Source organism: Urocitellus parryii, chromosome 8, assembly GCF_045843805.1.
Source record: "Urocitellus parryii isolate mUroPar1 chromosome 8, mUroPar1.hap1, whole genome shotgun sequence".
Lineage (NCBI taxonomy): Eukaryota > Metazoa > Chordata > Mammalia > Rodentia > Sciuridae > Urocitellus > Urocitellus parryii.
The window spans coordinates 86327741-86346721 of record NC_135538.1 but is presented as its reverse complement, the minus strand read 5'-3'; the positions used below and the strand labels follow the sequence as shown (position 1 = coordinate 86346721).

The window sequence follows — 18981 nt, the reverse complement described above, 5'->3', positions numbered from 1 at the left end:
CTTGAATGAACATGGGAGTACAAATACCTCTTTGAGATACTAAAATATTAAAAATCTTTTTTAAATTTGTATATGACAGCGGAATGCATTACAATTCTTATTACACATATAGAGCATGATTTTTCATATCTCTGGTTTTATACATAGTATATTCACACCAATTTGTGTCTTCATACCTGCACTTTGGATAATAATGATCATCACATTCCACCATCATTAATAACCCCATGCCCCTTCCCTTTCCCTCTAACCCCTCTGCCCTATCTAGAGTTCGTCTATTCCTCCCATGCTCCTGCACCCTATCCAACTATGAATCAGCCTCCTTAAATCAGAGAAAATTCTTGTCATTTGGTTTTTGGGGATTGGCTAACTTCACTTAGCATTATCCTCTCTAATTCCATCCATTTACATGGAAATGCCATGATTTTATTTTCTTATTGCTGAGTAATATTCCATTGTGTATATGTGCCACATTTTTTTTATCCATTCATCTACTGAAGGACATCTAGGTTGGTTCCAGTTTAGCTATTGTGAATTGTGCTGCTATAAACATTAATGTGGCTATGTCCCTGTAGCATGCTGTTTTTAAGTCTTTTGGGTATTGACCAAGGAGAGGGATAGCTGGGTCAAAAGGTGGTTCCATTCCTAATTTTCTAAGAAATCTCCATACTGCTTTCCATATTAGCTGTACCAATTTGCAGTCCCACCAGCAGTGTATGAATGTACCTTTTCCCCCACATCCTCGCCAGCACTTATTGTTGTTTGTATGCATAATAGCTGCCATTCTGACTGGAGTGAGGTGAAATCTTAGAGTGGTTTTGATTTGCATTTCTCTAATTGCTAGTGATGATGAACACTTTTTCATGTATTTGTTGATTGATTGATTGTACATCATCTTCAGAGAAGTGTCTCTTCAGTTCCTTAGCCCATTTATTGATTGGGTTATGTTATGTTATTTATTTATTTATTTTTTAGTGTTTAGCTTTTTGAGTTCATTATATACTCTAGAGATTAGTGGTTTATCTGATGTGTGAGGGGTAAAGATTTGCTCCCAAGATGTAGGCTCTCTATTTACCTCACAGATTGTTTCTTTTGCTGAAAAGAAATATTTTAGTTTGAATCCATCCCATTTATTGATTCTTGATTTTAATTCTTGCACCACAGGAGTCTTATTAGGAAGATGGAGATTAAGGCCTACATTTTCTTGTATTAGACACAGGGTCTCTGTGTCTAAATCTCTGTGTCTAAATGTTTCTAAATCTTTGGTCCATTTTGAGTTGAGTTTTGTGCGTGGTGAGAGATAGGGGTTTAATTTCATTTTGTTGTATATGGATTTCCAGTTTTCCCAGCACCATTTGTTAAAGAGGCTATCTTTTCTCCAGTGCAGTTCTTGCCACCTTTGTCTAATATAAGATAATTGTAGTTTTGTGGGTTAGTCTCTGTGTCCTCTGTTCTGTACCATTGGTCTACCAGTCTCTTTTGGTGACAATACCATGCTGTTTTTGTTACTATTGCTCTGTAGTATAGTTTAAGTTCTGGTATAGTGATGCCACCTGCTTTCCTCTTCCTGCTAAGGATTGCTTTAGCTATTCTGGGTCTCTTATTTTTCCAGATGAATTTCATGATTACTTTTTCTATTTCTATGAGGAATGTCATTGGAATTTTGATCGGAATTGCATTATATCTGTATAGTGCTTTTGGAAGTATAGTCATTTTGATGATATTAATTCTGCCTATCCAAGAGGAAGGTAGATCTTTTCATCTTGTAAGGTTTTCTTGATTTCTTTCTTTAGGGTTCTGTAATTTTCATTATATAGATCTTTCACGTCTTTCATTAAATTGATTCCCAAGGTTTTTTTGTTTTGTTTTGTTTTTTGTTTTTTTGAATTTTTTTGAGGCTATTGAGAATGGGGTAGTTTTCCTCGTTTCCCTTTCTGAGGATTTGTGACTGATATACAGAAATGCCTTTGATTATGGGTGTTGATTTTATATCCTGCAACTTTGCTGAATTCATTTACTAGTTCTAGAAGTTTTCTGGTGGAACTTTTAAGGTCTTCTAGGTATAGAATCATATCATCAGCAAATAGTGCCAATTTGACTTCTTCTTTTCCTCTGTGTATCCCTTTAATTTCTTTTGTCTAATTGCTCTGGCCAGTGTTTCAATAACTATGCTAAATAGAAGTGGTGAAAGAGGGCATCCCTGTCTTGTTCCAGTTTTTAGAGAGAATGCCTTCAATTTTTCTCCATTTAGAATGATGTTGGCCTGGGGCTTAGCATAGATAACTTTTATGATGTTGAGATATGTTCCTGTAATCCCTAGTTTTTCTAGTGTTTTGAACATGAAAGGGTGCTGTATTTTGTCAAATGCTTTTTCTGCATCTATTGAGATGATCATATGGTTCTTATCTTGGTTGGTAGACTTTTGATGGTGTCTGCTATTTCATCACTTGAAATTGGTCTTTTAAATTTTGTATATCATCCTGATTCAATTTGGGCAAATTACATGACTATAGAAATTTGTCAATGCCTTCGATATTTTCTATTTTATTGGAGTACGGGTTTTTAAAATAATTTCTAATTATCTTCTGTATTTCTGTAGTGTCTGTTGTGATATTTCCTTTTTCATCACATATGTTAGTGATTTGATTTTTCTCTCTTCTTTATTAGCATGGCTAAGGGTCTGTCGATTTTATTTATTTTTTCAAAGAACCAACTTTTTGTTCTGTCAGTTTTTTCAATTGTTTCTTTTTTTCAATTTCATTGATTTCAGCTCTGATTTTAATTATTTCGTGTCTTCTGCTGCTTTTGGTGTACATTTGTTCTTCTTTTTCTAGGGCTTTCAGATGTAATGTTAAGTCATTTATTTGTTGACTTTTACTGCTTTTAAAGGAATGAACTCCATGCAATGAACTTTCCTCTTAGAACTGCTTTCGTAGTGTCCCAGAGATTTTGATATGTTGTATTTGAGTTCTCGTTCACCTCTAAAAACTTTTTAATCTCCTCCTTGATGTCTTCTGTAACCCATTGTTGATTCAGTAGTATATTTTTTGGTCTCTAGGTGTTGGAGTGGATTTTATTTCTTATTTTATCACTGATTTCTAATTTCATTCCATTATGATCTGATAAATGCAGGGTAATATCTCTACTTTTTTATGTTTGCTAAGAGTTGCTTTGTGTCATATTATATGGTCTTTTTAGAGAAGAATCCATATGCTGCTGAGAAAAAAAGCATATTCTCTCATTGAATATTGGAATATTCTACATATGTCAGTTAAGTCTAAGTTATTGATTGTATTATTGAGTTCTATAGTTCTTTATTCACCTTTTGTTTGAAAGACCTATCTAGAAAGAGGTGTGTTAAAGTCACCCAAAATTGGGTTGTGGTCTGTTTCACTCTTGAACTTGAGAAGAGGTTGTTTGATGAACATAGCTTCTCCTTTGTTTGGGGCATATATATTTATAATTGTTAAGTCTTGTAGGTGTATGGTTCCCTTGAGCAGTATGTAGTGTCCTTCTTTATCCTTTTTGATTGACTTTAGTTTGAAGTCTACTTTATTTGATATGAGGATGGAAACCCCTGCTTGCTTCTGCAGTCCATGTGAGTGGTATGATTTTTCCCAACCCTTCACTTTCAGTCTATGAATGTCTTTTTCTGTGAGATTAGTCTCTTGGAGGCAGCATATTGTTGGGTCTTTTTTTTTTTTAATCCAATCTGCTAGTCTATGTCTTTTGACTCGTGAGTTTAGGCCATTAACATCCAGGGGTGTTATTGAGACATGATTCATATTCCCAGCCATTTCTGTTTATTTTTGGTATTTAATGTGACTTGGTTTCTCCTCTGCTTAGATTTTCCTTTAAAAGTGTAATCCCTCCCTCTGCTGATTTCATCATTGTTTTTTATTTCCTCTTCTTGTTCTGTAGTGCAGGCTTTCTAGTTGTAAATTCTTTTAACTTTTATTTATCATGGAAGGTTTTTATTTCATCATCAAATCTAAAACTTTGTTTTGTTGGATATAATATTATTGGTTGGCTTCCATTTTCTTTCAGAGCTTGGTATATGTTGTTCCATGATCTCCAGGCTTTGAGGTCTCTGGATTGAAAAATCGGATGAGATACGAGTTGGTCTCCCCCTATATGTGATTCTTCTCTCTTGTGGCTTTTAAGATTCTATTCTTATTCTGTATGCTAGGCATTTTCATTATAATGCGCCTTGGTGTAGATCTGTTGTAATTTTGTACATTTGGTGTCCTGTAAGCCACTTGTATTTAATTTTCCTATTTGTTCTTTAGGCTTGGGAAATTTTCTGATATTATCTCATTGAAGAGATTATGCAGTCCTTTGGTTTGAAACTCTGTGCCTTCCTCTTTCCCAATAACTCTTAGATTGGTCTTTTGATGCTGTCTCATAATTCATGGTTTCTAACTTTCTTCACCGTGTGATCAACTTTATTTTCCAGATTGTTTACTTTGTCTTCATTAGCTGACGTTCTTTCTTCCAAGTGATCTAGTCTGTTGGTTATGCTTTCTATTGAGTTTTTTTATTTGATTTATTGTTTCCTTCATTTCAAGGATTTATGACTGGTTTTTTTTTTTTTCAGGGTCTCTCTCTCTCTCGATGTTATCTTTTTCTACCTGTATTTGCTCTCTTGTTTCATTGTTGGAGTGATCAATCTTTGCTTGTATTTGCTCATTTAGGTCATTCTTTAATTCACACATCATTTTAATTATGAACCTTCTGAACTCCTTCTCTGACATTTCATCAACTTCACTGTCTGTAGGTTCTGTTATTATAGTATCCTGGTTTGTTTGGGGCACTTTTTTCCCTTGTTTTTTCATGTTGTGTATGTGTCTTCCTTTCTTGCTGTGTGAATCTGAGATATTACAGTTTCTTCCCTAAGTTCTTATAATACCCATGCAGAGTGTCTGTACCTCACCTTGATGTTGGCTTCCAGACCCTGCTGTTGTCCTTCAATGGATGCTACTGCATCCTGGATCTGGGACCTGCATAGTTGGAGTGGGTTGATCTGGGCCGCTGGGCTTGACCCTCCAGTGGTAGTCTGCTGGTTGGAAGGAGCAGTCCTGCACCAGAGGCTAGGCTCTGGAGAGTATCTGCCCTGCCAGGGGAGGGGTTAACTGGGCCTACTGAGAGCCTGGAATCTGCGTGGGCAGGAATGGGAGGTCTGGACTGGATCTCGGCTCCTGTGGTAGTCCACTGGTCAGAGTGTGATCCTCAACCAGAGGCTAGGCTCTGGCAAGTGTCTTCCCTTCCTAGAAAGGGGTGGACCCAGCCCACTGTGCACCTGGGCTCTGCACAGGCCTGTGTGGGTGGGTCTGGGAGCTGGGCTTGACCCTGTTTCTAATTCTTTGGCATAAATACCCAGAAGTAGAATTTCTGGGTCTTATGTGGTTCTATTTTTAGTTTTTTGAGGAACCTCATAATATTTTGCACTGTTGGATTCTAATTTCAATATATACGTAAGTGCTAATCACGTTCATAATACTATATGAAGTAAGAAATATGTGAGACATGTACCTTGCTTTCAAGAAATATCTGTTCTTTTCAGATACATTGGCTTACGCTTATAATCCTAGCTATGGGTGAGGCTGAAGCAAGATATTGGCAAGTTCAAGCCCCACCTGTGCAACTTAGGGACACCCCATCTCAAAAATAAAATAAAAGGATTGGTGATGTAGCTCAGAGGTAGAACAGGACTGGGGAGAGGAAACTTCTCTTCCTTCTTCCTGAAATGTTCTTTTTATCTTTATTTTACTCTTTTTCATAGCATTTCAATTCAAAAACTATATTGTCAGCAGCCTCTTCTCACTCCACAAAGTTCATTTCTGTTTGTGTAGCATTCTATCCTCTCTTAACACTTGATATAGGTATAGTTTGTGGAATTATATGAGGTCACATAAAATAATTTGTTTGATTTAGTTGAATTCACTCTGTTTAACTTATAATAATGCATGACACAGTAGTTTTTATTGTGAACTGTGTTATACATCTTGAAATTATATAATAACAATTAAAAAAAATAATGAATACCCAGGGATTCAACGCTTTAAGAAATTTACTACCAGTATCTTCAAATCCTCCTGACTTTCAGAATGCTCATCCTGTCTTTCTTGTTAATAATCCTTTTGCTTTCTCTATAATTTTATCACTTATGAATGTATCCCAAGGAAATACCTGGTTGAGTGTAGCAAAACTGAATAGCAAGCACAAACCCAGTTGTGTAAGAAAGCTGAAATACTACTGCTATTTTTAAAAGGCTCTGTTTTAGTCAGCTTTTTCATTGCTATGACTAAAAGACGTAGGAGGAAAAGTTTATCTGGGGGCTCATGGTTTCAGAGGTCTCAGTCCATAGCCAGCTAGCTCCATTCCTTGGGGCTCAAGGTGAGGCAAAACATCGTGACAAAAGGAAGTGGCTCACATGATGATCAGAAGCAAAAAGGGGGCTCCACTCACCAGATACAAAATAATACCACAAAGGCATGCCCTCAGGGACCTACATCTTCTAGCCGCACCCTACCCACCTTCATCCACCACTCAGTTAATCCCATCAGGGTGATTGATTCACTGATTGGATCAAGATTCTTATTGCCCAATTGTTTCTCTGCTAAACCTTCTTGCATTTTCTCACACATGAGCTTTTGGGGGACACTTCACATCTAAACCATAATGGGTTCCCAGAATAAGAAAGCTGAACAGTTTCTGGGTTATAGTATACTATATATCAAAAAGGTTTTAAGATTCCCTTTGAGGAAGTTCATTGATAATATCAAAAATGTAGAGTTCACCACATTAGGGGCTTCCAGCAAGGCTATAATATGATAAAGTATTGGATATCCAAAATATTAAATCAAAACTTACCTTCCTCCAACTCTCAGCAGCATAACAAAGTAGAAAAGATACCCTGTAAGGCAATGAAAAGATGATGTAAGGCAATATACAGCAATCTTATTAGGGCACCCTCCAACAATCCTAGTACTGAAAAGAATCTGTTCAAGTTTTTAATTTGTCCTTAGGTGGCAGCAGAGATGAATCAGATGACAGACTTTAACATATCTATCTTTTAAGGCACACCTAATCCAGTCTTTCTTCAAATGTCTGATAGGCCTCAGTTGAAACGGGGACTGATTTTTGAGAATATACATGGGACTTGTCTCTTTGATCTTCACTTTGGAGAGATGACAAGTCATTTGATAAATAATCTTTGATGTCACCGTCTATTTTTCATTATTGTTCAAAGTTCCCTTGTCAAGAACTATTAAGAAGGTCTGGGATTGTGGCTCAGTGGTAAAATGTTTGCTTAGCATGTGTGAGGCACTGAGTTTGATCCTCACCATATTGTGTGCGTCTACAACTAAAAACAAAATTTAAAAAAAAACTATTAAGCTAAAATTTTACCTTGTACATTGTTGAAAATTTTGTAGCGTTTCCATGTTTCTTACATTTTGTAAGCAGAAATACTAAAAAGTCTGTAATACAGAATAACAAAAGTAAGCTTTTGTAGCACACATCTTTGGAAATTATAGTATCTTATTCTACAGCATAGGGTAAACTTTTCACTGTCCAGTAAAAATAATGATATTATTGACCTCTGGTGCAAAGTTTAGACGGGTTTTCTTCTAACTACTTATAAACGATAGAAGTTTCCTAAAATTAGAGTTCCTTAGTTGTGGCCAGAAGCCCATTGCATGCATAATACCCACCTTGGTCTGCCTGCATGTCATTCTCTTAGGTCTTGCAGGAGTGGGCATAAGGTGAACTGATATAAACAAAAAGTTCATATTGCTTGCTTTTCAAGAATTATAAAATATTTCTGTCTTTTGACCAAGAGTCTTATTTCTTCTGTCAACATTTATGAAACTGTGGTAGGCTAGCTTGTTAGTTTGGTTGCATATAGGATAAGTTCTTGAAAGTTCTTAAATTGTCAGAGAAGGCTCTTGTCTATCTCCTATCAGTTTTCACTGGAGAAGAAGAATATAGCTACCAGCTTTTTAGGAGCACAATAGAGGAAAAAAATCTGGGAATATTTGCATTTAGCATATAATATGCCTATACTCGTATAATTGTGCTCCGAGTTTTGCCAGGTGACTTTGAGTTCAGAAGGCTTCTGTATTATCCTCTCCAGAGAATAAACCTCTTCAGCAGGATTGAAGAAGGAGCAGCATGCAATAGGGGAAAGAATCTATTCTGTTCTCTGCTGAACAATGTTTTCTTAAGAAAACATTGCCTGACTTTTCTGTTCAAAATGCCTATCTTACTCATCCTTCTTTGTTCTCTCTTTTTTCTCCATAGTAGTTATTACTTTCATATTGTATTATTTACTGATTTTTTAAAAATTCTCTATTCCCCTTCCCCATTAGAATATAAGCTTTATGAGATCAGAAATTTATATTTCTTTTTAATTTTTTGGTACCAGGGATTGAACTCAGGGGCACTTGGCCACTGAGCCACATCCCCAGCTCTGTTTTTAATTTTATTTAGAGACAGGGACTCATTGAGTTTTTTAATGCCTTGCTTTTGCTGAGGCTGGCTTTGAACTTGTGATCCTCCTGCCTTAGCCTCCTGAGCCCCTGGGATTACAGGCATGTGCCACCACACCTGATGAGATTTTTATTTCTTTCATTTTATTATGTATCCCTAACACCTAGAAAGTACCTGGCACATAGTTATTCCAGAAATATTTGCTAATTAGATAAGTGAATACATGACTAAAAGGAATTTTTATGTCTATTGCCCTTGCTGTTGGTTTGAGAATAAATTAAAATGTTTACTATCTGTAAATCAGTGATATGACTTTTTTAAAAGATTCATTGCTATCAGTTAAGCAGTTTTCACTGAAGATTATTGTTAATCATTCCATAGGAATTTAGAATCATTTTTTATCTGATGTTAGAATTCCATTTAGAACATTTCCAAAGGTAGTTTTTTATGTTTGAGTGTTTCTAGCATTCTTACTCAACAAATACTGAATGTTTTATTGGTAGAGCCAATGGAGTTTGCTGAAGAATTTGATGTGAGGCATGGAGAAAAGAACATAATTTACAAAGATCACAGGTCTAGTAAGGGACAGAGCCAGATTTTACGTCTAAATTCTGTGTTCTTAATGACTGCTGCTATGCTGCTTCTTGATGAAGGGGCGGGGAGCTAGCAAAAAAGAGTAAAAAGGATTATCCTATGAATTAGTTGTCCAGAAGGCCAAATTAGAGAAGTACTTCAAGAATGAGAGAATATATAACTGTTACATGCTGAGTTTAAGTCAAGTAAGTGATGGTTAAGAATTTTCCATTGAATTTAGCAAAGCAGAAGTCATTTATGCTCCTGATAAAAGCAACTAAATGGGTGAAAGTCTAATTGAAGTGCGAATTATTGCCTCATTTATCTTTTCAGATCAGGTCTAGTCATAAGACAGTTTTATAATGATTATAATGTATTTATTTGTTTTGATCACAGAAATTAGTGAGCTTTAAGAAATTCTCTAGTAGTTCTATGTAAAGTTATAATGGAGTAATCAAGGTTACAGTAATTTAAAAGAATAGTACTTATACTATTGTATTTTGTCTTTTATCTATCAATCACATATCTTATCTGTTTTAGGTATGACTTTAGCCTTTCCGGCTTCAGTTCATGATTCTTTGATTTGCAGTAAAACATTTCAAATTCTGTACAAAAATGAAGAGGTCGTTTTAAATGATGTTATGCTCTTCAAAGTCAAAATGTTGTTGGATGAAAAAAAGGTAAACATCTCTTCATTTATATTTAGATACATATTTTTTTAAGACCTTAAAGCATATTTCTTACTATTTTAGTGTCAATATTAATGTATATTTCTAACTTTCTAAGATATATTTCTAACTTTCTAAATATTCATAAAGTATTTCGTAATTTCCCTTTAGATCGAAGAAACCCTTGAGGAAATGAGTTTTCTATTATCCTTGGATCTACACTTCACAGAGGGAGATTATTCGTAAGTATACTAGTCAGTTAAAAATTGTGTAGGTTCTTATTCTGTTATATGTTAGATTCCCCATTTTCTTTTCAGAATTCAGCCTATCCTTTCTTGTTTATTTTGAAATACTTCTATTTTCTGGGAGAGTCTCCTGAGAGTGATTAGAATTACTCTTTTGTGTTCAGGCTGATTCCTTCAACTCCAGATAGCAAAATCAGATAAGATGAAGATATAAGACTCTAGAAATTATACAGCTGACATAATACCACTACCATGAGGCATTTAAATATAACTGCAGTATTATCCACTATTTCATAGGCAAATATTTCTTGGTGGTATGAGTTATGCCTTCTTTAGGTGTGCCTTTGTTGATACTCTGAAAATTATCAAGACTGATGACTCTTAGGCTTGACCATTGTTTCTGTCCTGGAGGAAGTTTTAGGGCTGGATACCCTGAACTTGCCCATATACCTCGACATCTAAATATATATTTTAGGCACAAATTGTGCTTCTAATCATTTAAAACAAGACTCAGAGATCTATTTAACCATTTTCTTTTTGGAGGCCTTTCCCCCCTCCGTTTTAAATGAAGTTTTAGAACTACTTCTTCAAAATTGTAGATAAATTCAGGCTGTATGTAAGACTGCATAGTCATATTGTTGAAAGGACTCCTTTAGGTTTCCTTTTCATTATCATAGAGCAGTAAGAATGTTTTATTTCATTAACTACTGCTCCTCTTGTTCATTAAAAGAGTTTTGTAAGGTTACTTTGTTTGTTTAACAAAGTCAGAATTCTTTAAGTGGGGTAAGCCAAATAAGTATAGGTAGTTTATTAGCTGTAAGTAGTTATAATGTGTGTATTTTTAAAAGGTATAATTTGGATATAATTTTTATGACATAGTTTTATATTTTATATGCATAAATGTAGCGATAGACTAAATATAATAAAAATATTTTATAAATAATAAAGACTTGCCATTTTTAGCAGCATTTAATAAAGTAAAAATAATTTGAAGTATCATTTTGGATTTTTATACTAGATTTTAACCTATGTTATACTGCAGTCTGTTAATAAGCAGTATTCCCTATGGAGTAAAATATACTTAAGATGAGATTAATTCCTGCAGTTTTAAAAAGGACTCATTTTAATAGAGGATAATTATAGCCTATATCATGGACTAATAGAGAAGTGCAAGTAAAATCTGGCTACTTTCTTGATATGTTTCATATTGTTGCTTGATACAAATTTGATGTTTCTAACATGTCTCTCATTCTGAATTTTTAAAAAGTAATTAAGCAGGGGCTGGGATATGGTTCAGTGGTAGAGCACTTGTCTGGTGTACGTGAGGCCCTGGATTTGATCCCCAGCACTGTAAAAGAAAAAAAAAAAAAGTAATTTAGCATATGATTTTCGTAGTTTTAGTTTACCATACAAAATGTTAGCCTTAACTAAACATTGTTTTCCTAAAGATTTAAATGCAATTGTGTTGCTTTTTATAGGGCAAGTGATCTGAACGCCTTACAACTAATAAGTAGCCGAACATTAAAGCTGCACTTCAACCTCTACAGAGGACTTCATCATCATATTAATGTTATGTTTGATTATTTCCACCTTTCTGTTGTGTCTGTTATAGTCCATGCATCGTTGGTTGCACTACACCAGCCACTAATAAGGTAATTTTAACCAATACCCTATCTTAGTAATATCTTTCATTTTTATAAGAAAACATATATTTTGATAAAGATAATGGAAAAAGATTTTAAATTCATAACTAGTAAGAAATACTTATACCAGTGGCTCAGGAGGCTGAGGCAGGAAGATCACAAGTTCAAAGCCAGCTTCAGCAACTTAGCAAGGCCCTAAGCAACTTGGTGAGACCTTGTCTCAAAATAAAAAATAAAAAAGGCTATAGATGTGACTCATTGGTAAGTGTCCCTGATTTCAATCCCTGATACCAAAAAAGAAAGAGAAAAAAAAAAACAACTTTCATTTTATACAAACATGATAAAATGATAAAATTTAAAGAGTATGGGACCATTAGGTTGATGATATTTTTTCTTATAGAAATATAGAACAATCTTTTGTCAATCCCAAATGAGTTGATTAAATGAAGGAATGCAATCCGGAAATAACCATATAACATTGTTTAGTCTATACTTGTTTTTTTATCCAATACTATACTGTTATTACTTCTTTTCTGGGAAAATGTATAAATTTTTTCTTAGTTTTCTTTGTTTCTTTTCTGGATGGGCTAATTTTGTCTTCTTAATGCTAATAGTGTACAGTAATTATTGCTTTCTAAGTCATTAACCAACTTTATGGATTTTTACCTAGACTTTTAAACTATATCATACAGTTTAGTGTGAAGATATAAAATTTTTCTGGATCATAATAAATCTGTGGTAATAATTTTTTCTGACCACTTCTGTGGGAAGACAAATTGTCTTTTGCTATATACAATTCAAGCCCTTCAATTCATACAGTTAAACAGCATCCTTGTAGTATGGGCAATTGATGGACACTTCAAGTCAGTTATTTCTATGAAAAGACCTCAGATGGATTTGGTTTTTGAACTATCTACCCTCTGTGACACAAATCTGATTCTGACAGCTATATTAGGAATGATGCTTAAGGGATACCATGGTAAGTTCATTTATCAGAAAGCTAAGTCGGTCAATTTGTAGAATTAGCCTCAGAATTTATGGAAGCCAACACAATTTAACATACTAACTACAAGTAATAACCTCTTATGGAATATCTCTACATTGTTTTAAAACCCATAATTGAGAATATTTTCCATTAAATTGTTCCCTCTTCTCTTACATGAAGATAATTTTCACATATCTCTTTTTGGGGTATAGAGTCAAGAATAAGACTATTCTGATTTGCTTTGCCTTCATGTTCTGTAATAAGCTCTGTAAATGATTGCTTTACTATCTTTGTCTTACCTTTTAGGCCTTTGAGAAGCTGTGCTCAGTTGCTACAGCTTTTTAAGCAGGAAGGTGTTTGTTATAATTAACTTTATTATAAACTTCAAAAAAATTTGGAAATTGTTCCAGAATAGATTAGTGTGTAATAACATTTTAACTGAAACTTCTTTGACAAGAAAGTGGTTTCTGTAAACTACAAGTGAAGTAATATAAAAATATTACTTTTATATGAATTACATGCCAGGTTTTACTGCCCTAAGTTTATAAATATATTGCTATAGTTTTCTGAATCTCGTTTTTGTAGTTTCAGTAGAAGTCCCTCATTAAATTGAGTAACTTAAAAAAAAAAAGAAACTTCCAAGACTATCTTTATAAAACTAGCTTAGTTTTTCTCCTGAAAAATATACAAACAATTCAAAATTTAGCTCAATAGCTCATATTCTTAATGTTGCTTTTTAAGACCCTAATTAAATACTGATAGTCACCCCACTAATCCTTGGTGGTTAAAAGTGTGCTTCCCCTGGCAATGCAGCATACTAATAGGAGAAGCAGGTAGCTCTTCCTGGAAGAAGACATTTTTGGCTCACAATTAGAAGCCTAGAGGCTTAACTGTCAGCTCTGATTAATAACTGGGAAAGAAAAAAAAAGGTGCTTATAACAGCTTAGGATACTATGCTTCTACTACTTGCCACGGACCCTTAGGTCTACTCTCTTGCTGCTAGAACTTTGCCTTGAAAGCAGCAGCATTTTCCCCTGCCTGTCTTTGCCTATAAGTGAGAAGATGGAAAAGGGACACAAAGAAAGGGTAAGAAAAAGCTTTTGCTGGTGGTGTGCTGGTAAAGGGGTCATGTGTAAAGGTAACATTTTTTGCTATAGATGTTTCAGCAAGTTTTTCTTGAAGTTTATTATACATGGTTTTTTAATCCACTAAACAGATTAGAAAAAATTAATTTGTAAATTATCTTCTTAAAATGTTATTTATTTTTACATAATTTTTTATTTTAAAATAATTTCTATGGTTAATGAACTATAAACCTTACATTAATTATGTAAAGTAAAAGGGTGTAACATTTCTTTGTTTTTTAACATTACTGCTATCTTATATTTGAATTTTTAAAAGTACCTTTATGATTCTTCTGAAAAACATTGTAGCAAGTAGAGTTTACTGACTTACAGCTCTCTTTTGAGCAGGATTATAGGTTATTTATTTTTGCAAAGCAAATTAATTTTGCAGACAAAGGCTACTCTTTACTATGGCAAAACTGATTTATTTTTTCTTTTTCCTTTTGCAAAACTACCAAACAGTTCAAATACTTTTGGCTTACTTTATCTCAAATATAATTGTAAATGATATTTATATATTGTTATAGTTTTCTGAATCTCGTTTTTGTAGACACAAATGTGTCTTACTTCTATGGAATTTATGGAATACTAATGGTAATGTTAGTACTAACAGAAGTAGTTTATTTACTATTTGATAGAAGTGGTGCTTTGAAACTCTTAAGAAAATTATCTTAATAAAGTTCAAAGCATTTTAGTAATGAGAATTAAAGGAAAGAACCATCTTTTTTTTTCTGAAACGGGTTATTAGGTAGCGTTAGTAATTTTTTATTTTTTACATTTAAGTGGGAACTCTTTATTTTTGTAAATAGCATCCATATTTAATTGTTAGTGTTTAAAACTGCGTAACTAGTTCTGACAGATCAATATTTCCAAATTAAAATTTGATTGTCATTTGCCATTGAGCTACTATAGGATCCTATCCTATTTTATCTTTAGTATGCTTTCAGACTTCCTGAAGCCCAAAGATAGACAGTTATCAAATATCTAGCCTTAGTTTTTTTTAATATTCATTGTATTTTTTCATAATTTTTCAGATTTTTAAAGGAAAATAAATTTTAAAATACTTTAGAACTTAACAATCTTACAAAACCTTTGCTTTTCATGGAAGCTATTACATAGGAGCTGGTGATATAGATGTAAAGAGCATCCATATTTGATTGTAACTTTTAAAACTGCATTACTAGCTCTGACAGGTCAATATTTGCAAATTAAAATTTGTCTCTCATTTGCCATTTAGCTACTCTAGGATTCTACCCTGTTTTATCTTTAGTATCCTTTGAGACTTCCTGAAGCCTAATGATAGACAGCTATCAAATATCTAGCCTTATTTTTTTATATTCATTGTATTTTTTCAAATTTTTCAGATTTTTAAAGGAAAATTAATTTTAACATACTTTAAAACTTATAATCTTACAAAACCTTTGCTTTTCTATTTCTTTAATATTTCTTTTGTAAATAACTAAATTACACTAAAGTAGACTATTAAGACAATAATAATGTAATGCTTATTCCTTCAGCTTTCCTCGCCCTGTGAAGACTACTTGGTTAAATAGAAATGCACCAGCACAAAACAAAGATTCTGTGATTCCAACTCTTGAAAGTGTGGTCTTTGGTATTAACTACACAAAACAGTTATCACCAGATGTAAGAATTGTATATATTTATAAACCTTCTGTTTCCTCTCATTTTATTTTTAACTATTTTATCTGTGAATATGATATTTCCTTTGTTAATTATTTGGTCTCAGTAACTTAGATATCTAATTAAATATAATTGTAACAAATTGGTTAGTTCCAGTTATCTAGAATGAAAACTAACCTAATATTTTCAAATTTTACCAAATTTAGTGAACAAAAAGATCTTTAAAAACCAGTTAAACTTTTAAGATTGTGACTATCAGTTCTCGGTCCCTTTAACAGAACCGGTTGAATCTTCCAAAGGAGATTGAAAGAACAGTGTCCAAATTGAGACCCAACTTAGAGTAGTACAAGTATAGCCATTACTATAAAAGGAAGAAGGACTTTCACTGTAAATGCAGAGTGTCTGTCCCTCAGTCCTAATATGAATTTCCTTTTACCAAAAATGATAATGTAATCTGCTTGTTTATAAAAATCCACTGTAACATTGTGTGTTGGTACATGCTTGCAATCCCAGATGCTCAGGAGGCTGAGGCAAGAAATTCAGTGTTAGCCTTGGCAACTTAATGAGACCCTATCTCAAAAATTGTTTTAAATAAGGGTTTGGGATGAAGATTAGTGGGAGAGCACTTCCGAGTTAAGTTCCCAGGACTGTTTAAAAAAAAAAAAATTCACTCTAATTGAAATTACTATAGTCACATTTTATTGTGTTTACTTTTATGAACAACTCTAAGATACTGTTGAATTTCTTATGTGTTTTATAGTAACTGTGGTTAGCAAATGCTTAGTATATCTTTTCCAAGTTTCAAGTGGAATATATTTAGATTATTGATTACTAATATTTTGTTTTCCAAATTTGTTCTTTGTTTAGGGTTGTAGCTTCATCATTGCAGAGTCCTTCCTACATCATGCCTATCGTTTTCATTATACACTTTGTGCCACTTTGCTGCTAGCCTTCAAGGGATTGCACAGCTACTTCATTACGGTAACAGAAGAGATTCCCTCTTGTCAGAAACTAGAACTGGGTATGTTAAAAGTAGCTAGACCTGTCCTACAGTTCAAATCATTCTTTTACTCTTTTTTGCCGGTTAAGAGCTTTGCCTTAGTTTTTCTATACTAAAACTATACTATTTGTGTGCTTCATTTTTACTTCTCTCTCAATTCCATCTTTTTCAACCCTTGTTAGTTACTTTTTGCAATATAAAATTCTTTGTTATAATATTGAGAAATAACTTCTCAATTAGTTTATTTGAAATGAGTCTTTTGATAGATTTTTTAAAATCATATGCCAATGTAATGCTCTTTAAAATGTAATCAGAAATTATACTAGAAAGTAAAATAATTATCCGTAAAATCATTGGAAGGTGAATTCCAAATATATAACAGTCTAAGCAGATTGTGGGTACTTGGAATATTTTCATATGCATTTGATTTTAAGTTAGCTCAGATCTCTATTCCTTTTATGTTACTTTAGGAAATAAGAGCATTACTCTGTATTTTAACAAACATTTTGAAAATTACTTAAATCATTTAAAAATAATCAAGCTTCAGTTTTAGTCTGAGTGGTGTCTACATATATGTTATAGTACATAATAAAAATCATATTGCATTGATTTTATATAATATTTGTAGTTCCCAAAATGCTTTTATATACATCCTTTTACAGAAGATAAAGTACTGGGATTGGCAAATAAGTTTTTTTCAGACTTTCTATGGTACTTTTATAAGCTTTTATTTTCAAATACTAGCTCATAAAAGGCACAAATATCTCTTCAGAATTATTTTATCATTATATAATTGAAATTGTTTTTAAAATTTTACTTAAATCTATATTATTTATATATTTCTTTTTTCCTCTAGGATCTCAAATTTTAACAATATTGATGCATTATTAAAAATATTGATGCATCACTATTACTAAAACTAGTTCATGGGTTTGAAACTAATTAGGCTATTTTTTTAATTGTTACAAAACAGTTGCAAGGATCAGTACTTACCCCACTTTAATTCAGCCCTCAGAAAATGCTGGAAATTGTACCATTGACTATCAAGGGATTACTCTAGTGATTTAATTAATTCTATTAATCAGTTCCTTTCACACATTCTTCACTTTACTAGGCACAGGTATTAAGTGTTCAGAATGCTTGATTCAGTAATCTACACAGATACACAAGCAAAAGGAAAATGTGTTTATTCTTTTTTGACCATGTATTCTTCCTCAGAACAAAACTAGTAGTGTGGAAAAGATAACCTTTTGATCTTAGTCTCTGAAATACTCTTTTTTCCTTGCTATTTCATGTACTTTGACTTTCCTATTTCTTTTACAAAAATTCCTTATAAGACTCCTGCCTCAAATATAAATTGTTTAAATGTTTTCTTTCAAGAATGAAGAAATCATTTATACAGTAGAGCTAATTTAGTCTTTTCTTTATCCTCAATTAATGGAAAAATTATGTTTAAATTTTTTTAATTTTGTAAAATTAAAACTCAAAACCATTTTCTTAGAAGAATATAGTGTCAAATACTATAAAAGAATACTGTAATTAAATTCAAGGAGGCATTATCATTGTGCTTAAGCAAATACATTTGGAACTATTTCTCTCATTTTCTCACTTTGCATCTATCAATACAAAGTGGTTTTCATTTGTAAGTAAGGAGATTGAAAAAAAATCTGATATGGTGCATAAGTCAGAAAGGAAAGGTGAAGACACCCAAAAGGCAGGGGGTGTGAAGTTGCTCTAGGAATAACACCTCCTATCAGTGTAATTCCCTTGGGCTTTTTATTAGCACTTACTGTGTCAGTCTCTGTGTAAGGTGCTGAGGAAAGTATAGTCTCTGTATTCAAAAAACTTTGACTTCTTTTCCCTCTCCTTTCATAGCAACTATAATAAGAAATCAGCTCAGCATTGGGATGGGCAGGAAAAACTTACCTGACAAAGCAAGGCTTCTTGTAGTTTTAATATGAGATAAGCCTATAAATGCCTTTGTAAAGATGTCCGTCTGCATGTAATATTCAAGTTGATGTAACATTTAATATTTACAAATGAAAAAATGCATGAATCACATTTTTAACCTAGGGAAAAATATTTCTAACAAATTATTTTATTGGTAAAATATATAATTAGTAATTAAGCAAAAACATTTTAAAATCAGAGCCTTATTTCAAATAGCATAGACAGTGGTAGCACTTTATTAGTATTCTATTAATATAACTTCAGCATGATAATTCATTAAAAATTAATATTTTTAATTTTCCTTCAGGTAAGGATGGCTTTTGTTATATAACTTTGGGCTTATTTGTGTAATATAGGAAATCATAATTTTAAAAGCCCTTAAATTTAATTTCAGGAGCCAGTTACTAAATGAATGTAAACTGTATTCCAAATAACTTACTTAATTATTTTATCAGATAATAAAATTCTAAAGTAAACCCAGTTGGTTTTAGATAATTTAATAGTAGAAATAGAATAAAATTATTAGGGTCTTACACTTATATTTACTCAAAATACATTTGTTGGATGGATGGATGTATACATGAAGTAGTACAATACAGTTTCATTGTTACTTGAAAAAATATAGGTATCAACACATAGCTATGACAATTTCCTAGGAT

The 18981-nt window shown here is 32.8% G+C and overlaps 1 protein-coding gene across 6 annotated transcripts in view; it reads left to right on the top strand.

Moving 5' to 3' along the window:
- The window catches only part of Fam135a (family with sequence similarity 135 member A), a 108450-nt gene that overhangs the window by 35816 nt on the left and 53653 nt on the right, over positions 1-18981 (top strand). For all 6 annotated transcript variants that reach the window (XM_026391327.2, XM_077801726.1, XM_026391326.2 and 3 more), the window contains 5 exons: positions 9607-9746; positions 9906-9976; positions 11458-11631; positions 15249-15375; positions 16240-16393. In XM_026391327.2, the coding sequence (XP_026247112.2) occupies positions 9607-9746; positions 9906-9976; positions 11458-11631; positions 15249-15375; positions 16240-16393 (666 nt within the window). The remainder of the gene's footprint in view (positions 1-9606; positions 9747-9905; positions 9977-11457; positions 11632-15248; positions 15376-16239; positions 16394-18981) is intronic.